General features: G+C 24.3%; 1 protein-coding gene across 1 annotated transcript in view; it reads left to right on the top strand.

The window, feature by feature from the left end:
- The first annotated feature begins 1,307 nt into the window (after positions 1-1,307).
- Positions 1,308-9,098, top strand: part of LOC117169121 (endoplasmic reticulum-Golgi intermediate compartment protein 2) — a 28,137-nt gene continuing 20,346 nt past the window's right edge. Inside the window, exon 1 of the mRNA XM_033355292.1 lies at positions 1,308-1,410. Coding sequence (XP_033211183.1) covers positions 1,308-1,410 — 103 coding nt within the window. The remainder of the gene's footprint in view (positions 1,411-9,098) is intronic.

Below are 9,098 nucleotides of genomic sequence, written 5' to 3'. Positions count from 1 at the left end.
TGAACCCTTTGTTTTTCCTTTGTATTTATTTCCAGGGGAACAACTTATGTTCTAAGACAGCAACGAACTCAAATAGTGAACAATATAGAAAAGGAATTAACAGCATTTTAAATTACCGCGACATAGATAACGTTAAATTCTTCCTTATCGACTATCAAAACTAAATTATAAATTGTCGACATCCGACTTGGACGTCACAGTAAGTACCTTTTAAATTTGTAATATGATAAATAGGCTAAAGATTCTCAAGGCTCTGAGAAGCTCTGAGAAATTCTCCGCAGGCACTCAGGTAGTGAGTAAAGGTTAAATTTCTAAATCATTTCTATTAAAATTAAATGACAGTTAGGTAAAACAATAAAATATATTAGACGTTTATTGTACTTACAGTGATGGCTTTAAAAAAACAAAGTGTATTTGCCTTCTTCGGCGTGTAACTTCGTCCACAACCCAGAAATTGACACCTCATGGCTTAGAACACATTTCTGACATTTGTATCAAAACAAACAAACAGAACCTCTCAACTTCGTCAATTTGAGAAACTTACTCACTCGCACACTTTTCCATGTATAGGAAGAGGACAACTGCGCACCTGCGCACTCAAATCTAAGATCTTCCTGTAATGTGCGTATCACTTACGGTAATGTTTCTATTGCCAAGTGGGGGAACGGAGTTAGGTCTCCTTATTATTCCTTCGTGCTTTTCACGGAGACTAGTTTTAAATTAATCGTTGAATTAATTTGACACTTCGAGTTCGTATCTAGGTTAACAACCAATCAAATTTGCCATAGACCACCAAAGTATCTAGAAATTAATCTTATGAAAAATACTAATTTCGTGATTAATTCAAAACAGGCCTTCGTGAAAAGGTACCCTTACTTATCAGATTTTACTTTTTACAAATAAATGATTGATTTTTATTACAAAGCAAGAAATAATTTGTTTCTTCAATATAAATTATAAATAATTTATTATATTTTTTGTACTTCATAAGTATATCATATATTGTAAAAAAATTGATTTGAAGGTATACTCATTTCAAATAAGCGCGTGATCAACAGCCAATGAGGCTCCTGGTGCCACGCATGTGCAGTGTGGTTGAGGAACCAAATTGGGAACTCCCACCTCCCACTGCAGTCAGTCTTCAACCGATTGGTGACTGGTGTTTGTATATCGTAGTTCACGTGGCGCTTTATTATTAACAATAATGGTACTTAATTGTCGGTGATTGCGGCCTTCCATCTGTTCATTATTAGAATATGCATATTTATTTTAATTTGTTGCCATTACTAGATTGATATTTTAACATCATGTTGCGAAGAAGAAAAATAAATCTCAGTACAGTTAAACAATTAGATGCTTTTCCAAAAATTCCTGAACATTATACTAAACAATCTGCTGTTGGAGGAACCTGTAAGTATATATTTTAAGAAGATTCTCAATTTTTAATTTCAATGTATAAAATGTAACTATTGCAAAGTGTCTAGCGATTAGAGGAATCCGAAATTCTTTTGTCTCTTAAAAAGTACGGGAAGATGCCGGGAATTTGTGAGCAGATCCAGGAAATCTGGGGTCATAAATTATATATTTTTATTTTCTGTGTAAAATTATTATTATTATTATTTAGGGTGACCGGGTACCCTGATTTTTTTTATAGTTTTCCTGATCTTATGATTTTTTGTGTAATATCCGGATTTTGTATGCCTGAAAAAGAAAAATTTGCGATTTTTATTGCGTGCATCTTAATTTTGTTCACGATTTTTGAAGGCACATTCTCATTTTGACTGGTTTAATTCAGTTTTTAAAAGTTGAAGTGTTTGGAATTTTACTAATATTTAAATGAAAGGAAAACAACGAATTGCCTAAGAAAATTTAAAGTTCTGGAAAGTAATCAAAATAATTAACATATTGTACATAATTATTTAAATAAAAATGTTGACCTTGAAAACTTTATTTTCATAATTTATCAAATTCGCTTTTCTTTATTGAATAACAACTGTTTTTTATTGAAAATAAAAATATTTTTTTGATGAAATATCAGCTGGTGCATTGTTTTTTGAGAATTAATCTTTTTTAAATGAAAATGAAACTACTTGGTTTATGTTTAAACTTTTTTGTTAAAAATTAATTTATTGGTTGAAAATTAAATTTAAACAATTTTAACTATTGGAGTTGTGGAATTGTTTTTCGGTTGAAAATTAATATTCTTGGTTGAAAATGTATCTTTTTGGTTGCAAATGAAACTATTCAAGTTAAAAAATTATAATTTCAGTTTACGATTAATTTTTTTCAACTATTCAAGTTAAAGATTGATTATTTTAGTTAAAAATTCCTAACTTTAAATAAAATTTAACCATTTTGTTGAATATTATTTTTTAAATTTAACTTCCAGTTAACATTTTGTGAAATGAACTATCCAATTTAAAAAAGTTAAACTATTCCATTTAAAAATGATAATTTCAGTTCACGATTCATTTTTTTTACTGAAAATTCAACAATTTTAGTTAAAGATTCAACAGTTGAATTAAAACTTCATCATCATAAAACTTCATTTTGTGGAATTTTTTTTCGGTAAAAGTTAATTTGTTTTGTCAAATATTTACCTGTTTGGTTGAAAATTCAACTATTCCAGTTAAAGATTTATAATTTAAGTTGGAGATAGATTTTTTTTTTTAGTAAAAAATTCATCCTTTTGGTTGAAAATTCTACTATTTGGTGTAATTTGTCGTTTGGTTAAAAATTAATTTGTTTTGTCAAAAATGTACCTGTTTGGTGAAAATTCAACTTATTGCGTTGAAGATTTACAATTTTAGTTGAAGATTAATATTTGTTTATTAAAAATTCAACCATTCTGATTTAAAATTTAACTATTTCGTTTGAAAAATTCAACTATTCTAGTTGAAGGTTCATAATTTTATTTCAAAATTTATATCTATGTTTGAAAATTGAACTATATAGTTAAATTGAATTTTTTGTTTTTAAATAAATTTTTGGTTGAAGATTTAATAATAATTTATTCTCGAGCAAATGTAAGATTTTAAAATTTTGGAAAAGTACAGAATGGCGGTTAATTCAAAACTCAAAAAATACCTTTTTCTACAGTTTTTAACGCAATATTTTAATACTTTGGGAAAGAAAAATTTTTAGCATCAGAAATTACTTGATAAATTTTAAAATCCAGTATTTAAAAAAATACAATATGGCGACCAATTTAAAATTAACAAAAGCTCATTTTTACATTTTTGCAGCAAAAATCTTTGAAACATCATAAAAAAAAACTATCTGGCTTCAGAAAATACTTCATAATAATTCGAAATATTGAAAAAATAAAAAATGTCGTTTAATTCAATATTAAAGAAACAGCCAATTGCTACAGTTTTCAGAGAAATATTTTGAATCTTTTATTATAAGAACAAAATGTTGAATAGGAACCAATGAATTTAATTTTCTGAAATTTTTTATTTTTTCAACAACATTTTTCTTGAATTATGTTATAGTTGATGAATTAACACTTTTTTCTTCTGATAAAGTTTAAAAGTGTTTCGTTGAAAACTGTAACAAAAAGTTTAAAAATTTTTTTGACATGACCACAATTTTTTTTCATATATTTTGTCTTTTTAAAATTATCAAGTAATTTTTTAAGCCAAATAGTTTGTTTTTAAGAAATTTAAAAGATTTCCTTAAAAAATGTTAAAATGAGCTATTTTTTATTTTTGAAGTGGCCGCCATTTTGTATGTTTTCAAAATATGAGATTTTTAAGATCATGAAGTAATTTCTGAAACCGACGAATTTTTTTCCTTAAGTTGAAAATTATTGCGTTGAAAACTGTGAAAAAGGTATTTTTTAGTTTTTAATTAATTTGCGACCTATGAAGATATTCACGGAGGTAGAACGATTCGAATAAAAATTCAAAATGTTTTGCCTTGTTTTAAATCCTAATTTAGAAGTAATAAATATCTTATTTTTCCGATTATTGATATTTATTCTATTTTTAAATTAATTTTATATTTATATTGAGGTATTTTTTATTTTAATAATATTAAAATTCGTTATATTTACGATAATTTAAATAAAAAGACTTATTTAAAGAAATTTAGGTAAATTATTTAGAATTCAATTAAAAAAAGAGATTGGAAGGAATCATAAGTTTAGTGTCTATATTTAAAATTTATTATATAAGGTTTAAAAGTAATCTATTTTATCAGGAATAATATGCAAAATAAGCATGAAAAAGATTAACAATTAAAAAAGGACTTTCCAAAATATCTCACTTTTTGGCTCATTAGAGTCAAAAAGAATCAAAAGAAAAGAGTTTTATTTTTGTCTCTAATGAGCCGAAAAGTGAGATAGTTTGGAGATTTGTTTTTTAATTGTAAATGATTTTCATGCTTATTCTGCATAAAATTATTCCTTATAAAATAACGCTCTTTTCAATCTTAAATAAAAAATAAAGAAATAAAATTAATTTTGTAAACTTTTTCAGTATCTTTTAGTACTTTTTAAACTAATAATGAGGGACTTGAAAATTAGTTTATTTATGGTTGAAAATTGATTTTTTTCGGAAAATTCATCTTTTTTGTTAAAAAATTAATCTTTTTGGTTAAAAATTTTACTACTCCAGTTAAAAATTTCTAATTTCAGAGCACGATTAATTTATTTTAATAAAAATTCAACTATTCTACTTAAAGATTTGTCAGTTGGATTTGAAAATTTGCAAAAATTTAACTATTCGAGTAGAAACTTGATTTATTTAGTTGAAAATTAGTTTATTTTTGGTTGAAAATTAATATTTTTTCTGAAAATTTATCCTTTTTGTTAAAAAATTAATCTTCTGAGTTGGAAATTCAACTATTCCAGTTAAAGATTTAGAATATTAGTTAAAGATTCATTTTTGTTTGTTAAAAATTCAACTATTCCAGTTGAAACTTGATTTATTTAGTTAAAACTTCGTTTATTTTTGGTTTGATATATATCTTTTTTGTGAAAATTCACCTTCTTAGTAAAAAAATTGATGTTCTTGTTTGAAAATTGATCTTTTTGGTTGAAAATTCAACTATATCAGTTGAAGATTTATAATTTTAGTTGAAGATTAACACTTCTAGTCAAAGATTCATAACTTTTATTGAAAATGTATCCCTTTCGTTAAAAATTTAAATATTTTTTTTAAATATTAATTTCACCTATTCCAGTTGAAGTTTCATCAGTTTAGTTTAAAATTAATATCATGGGTTGAAAATTGTTTGTTAAATTTAACTCTTTTCTTAACAATTTTTTTTAAGGTTCATCATTACATACAATTTTATTATTTTCTTCAAAATCCAACAATTTGGTTAAAAATTTAAATTTCTTAAAGTTATGAGCAAAGTGTGATACAAAAGTATGGAAAAAATGTATTATTTATTCTCGAAAAAATGTAGGTATGATTTAAAAATCTAAAATCTTAAAAAAATATAAAACGGCGGTTAATTCAACACTCAATACATACCGTTTTCCTAAAGGGTTTCAACGAAATATTTTAAAACTTTATTACAAGAATAAAATGTTGAATCGGTACCTATAAGATAATTGAAGAAAATAAGAAAGCGATTTATTTTCAAATGTTTGAATGGTATCCGTTTAATGAAAAATACAAAAAGAACTAATTTTCTGCAATTTTTTATTTTTTCAAAATATTTTTTCTTGCCATATGTTATAGTTGATGAGTTCACACTTTTTTCTTCTGATGAAGTTTAAAAGTATTTCGTTGAAAATTCTAGCAATAAGCTTGTTTTTTTCAAATTTGAATTATCCGAAATTTTTTAAAATTTGGTTATGTTAAATTATGAAGTTATTTCTGAGGCTAAACAGTTTGTTTTGATAAATTTTTAGTGTTTTATTAAAAACTGTATAAATAAGCTATTATTAATTTTTGAAATGGTCGCCATTTTATGTTTTCAAAATTTGAGATTTTTAAAATCATGAAGTAATTTATGAAGCCAAAGAATTTGTTTTCCCGAAGTTGAAAAGTATTACGTTGAAAACTATTTGAAAAAGTATTTTTTCGAGTTTTGAATTAATTTTTGAAAAAAGCAGCATATTTTGCCTTGTTTTAAGATCTATTTTAGAAGTAATCAGGGTGGCCGCTAGACCAGGAAACCGGGAATTTTTTGAGACCGGGAAAAACCGTGAAATGACAGTGAATTTCTTTTTGTCCGGGAATTTTACAAATTTGTAGAAGAAAAATCTGCCCACGTCCAATTTCAACAGTTTTTAAATAATTTATGAAATTGTTATGTAATTATGCTATTATTTAGCTTAAAATGCGTAATTCAAAATTTCTTTATATTAAAAATTTTCCATTTAAAATTTTTATTTTTAAGCTTACATTTTAATTTAAGAATTTTTCAATATTTTCTTAAAAATTAGAACAGATTAAAAAGTAAAGCCTTTGATGTTGAAAATTTTGGATAAAAACATTTTTATTTAATAAATAAAATTTTTTAATTTATCTGTACTTTAAGTAATAAAAAGTGAACAAAAACGATTTTAAATCAGTTCGAAATTTAAGAATTTTCAGATTTTGACGTTAAAACTTAAACGATTTCAATTTGAAAGTCTTAGTCATTAAACAAATGTGAACGTGTGACTGAAAGTTTATAAACTATTTTCAACTTAAAAATAATTTCATTATAATATATTCTTAATTAAAGGATTTTATTAAATTTAAAATATTTTTTCAGTCTAAAATATTCAATTTTTAACCCATTCAATTTGAAATTTTTAATTAAAAAAAGAAACAGATTAATTATTTAATATTTAGCAATATTTGAATTTTTATTTGAGGCACGTAAATTAAAACCAAACATTTGAAAGTAAAGAATCTTTAACCTTTAAACTTTGAACGTTACAATTTTAATTTTTCTATTTGAAAAATGCTTAATGTATGACATTTTAAAATTTTTATGCATAATTTACGAATGTACATTTGTAGAATAAATTTGAGTATTTTTAATTTCTCTAGCAATCTTAAGAAAATGTTTTTATTCTTTTGAAGCCTTTCACAATTTTTGAAAAGAATCTAATTTTTTGTTTCAAAATCTGCGAAAATGTACACTTTGTTTTATATTAGGCTATCATTTCAAGTTTTACATTAAGTTTGATTTTTTTCAAAACCTTTACATATCTCTTAAAATTACTCAAATTTCGTCAAAAATAATAAATGTTCAATTGTTATTTATACATCCAAATTGTAAAGAAATTTTCTAAAATTTGCAGGATTTTCTGAAAATTGTGGAAAAAATTCAATTCATTTTGACAGATATTTAGAAGTTCTAAAAAAATTTCTAAAATAATTTTAAATCTAAAAGAAGTTAAAAACAACTTCTAGATTTCTTAAGATTTAAAAATAAAATTTTGAAGCTTTCCAAGGATGTTTAAACTATTTAAAAAGAAAATAATTGAATTTCTAATTTAAGAAGTGTTCAGTTAAAATTTTTGCAATTTTTCAATATTTAATGTTTCTAGCTTAAAATTCCTTAAAATTATATAATTTTGAACCTTTTAAAGTTCATTGATTGATTTTTTAATTTAGAGTATTGAAAATGATAACGTTGATTTATATTTTTTTATATTGAAAAATGTTAGTACCTTTAATTTTATACGCGTATATTATTGAACATTTGAATACAAAATTTTTTAATCAAAAACTTAAATTTCAATTTTAAATGTTCAAAATTTAACAGTTACACTTTTAGTGCTTTCATTTGCAGTTCAGTTTTTATTAGCTCAAGTGGAAATTTTTTTAGCTTTAGAGTTCCATTTTTTAAATTTTATTGACCGTGAAAAATGTTTGCGAACCGGGAAAAAACCGGGAAGACTGAGAATTTATTTCATCGATTAAAACAGCCACACTGAGTAATACATGTTTTTATTTCTCTTATTAAATTATATTTATTTTATATTTATTATTTTTGTCTCTAATTAGCCGAAAAGTGAGATGTTTTGGAAATATGTATTTTAATTTAAAATGTTTTTCATGCCTATTCTGCATAAAATTATTCCTGATAAAATGATTACTTTTTAATCTTAAACAAAAAATGAATTAAATTAATTTCGTAATATTTTCCAGTATCTTTTAGTACTACGATTGAATTAAGGGGTAACATCTATGTAAAAATGTCAAAAAATCTATTTTTTTAAAGCTAAATTGGTACGTAATCATGTCAAAAACAATGTCCGGAAACGATTTCTCAAAAAAAAAAAATTTCACCGAGTTCCAGCTGTCGAGCGCATGGACCCCCAGCGTGTGGTCATGCAGTTTTTAAACTTTAAACGCGTTTTTCTCGAAACCGCTTTTTTTCAATTGGCCACCACGATTATTCCGTCAGTTTCTATCCAATCAATTTGAAATTTTGACAGAATCTTTAAAACATTATTATCCAACGTCTCACGTACGATTTTTTCGATAAAATGAAAACTTTTTTTTTATAAAAGTTTTTCGGCGATTTAAAAAAATTTTGTTTGTTGTTCAAAAATGCATAATTTTGTGAAAAATTGATATTTTTGAAAAATCGTACGTGAGGCATTAGCTTTTTATTCCATCTTTAAGAAAAAAAAATATTTCTTTGTCTCAGACAAATATTGGCGACAAAAAGTTAGTGGCCGTGGAGGTATTTGAAAAAAAAGTAGCTGTACTCTGGGTCCACTAAAGGCGCCATTTTGTTTTTAAATAATTCTAAAAAATTAATTTATGTTCCCTATAATATGTGTAATAAACTTGTCTTCTTGGATTTTGATTGGAATATTATATCTCTTTAAATAAAATCTTTAAAATGACCCTCTTCTTAAAAACAGCCCTCTGCATAGACGTTATCCCTTAATTTTGGTTTCAAACATGTTGACTTTAAAAACAATTTTTTCTTATTTGAAAAAAAAAAATTAATAAAAAACAATACTGCCAAACTTAGTATATAAATAATTTATTAATTAATTACTCAAATTTAAATAATCGAATTTTTATAATAATTCTCGTGAAACACTGTTTAAATTTGAATAAAATTTCTAATTAATATATTAATTTTTTTTATTCTATTCTCCTACCCTCTTTATTAGAACATTTATA

The sequence above is a fragment of the Belonocnema kinseyi genome, chromosome 3, assembly GCF_010883055.1.
Source record: "Belonocnema kinseyi isolate 2016_QV_RU_SX_M_011 chromosome 3, B_treatae_v1, whole genome shotgun sequence".
Classification (NCBI taxonomy): domain Eukaryota; kingdom Metazoa; phylum Arthropoda; class Insecta; order Hymenoptera; family Cynipidae; genus Belonocnema; species Belonocnema kinseyi.
The sequence above is the reverse complement of the archived record's forward strand: the minus strand, read 5'-3'. Positions and strand labels throughout refer to the sequence as shown.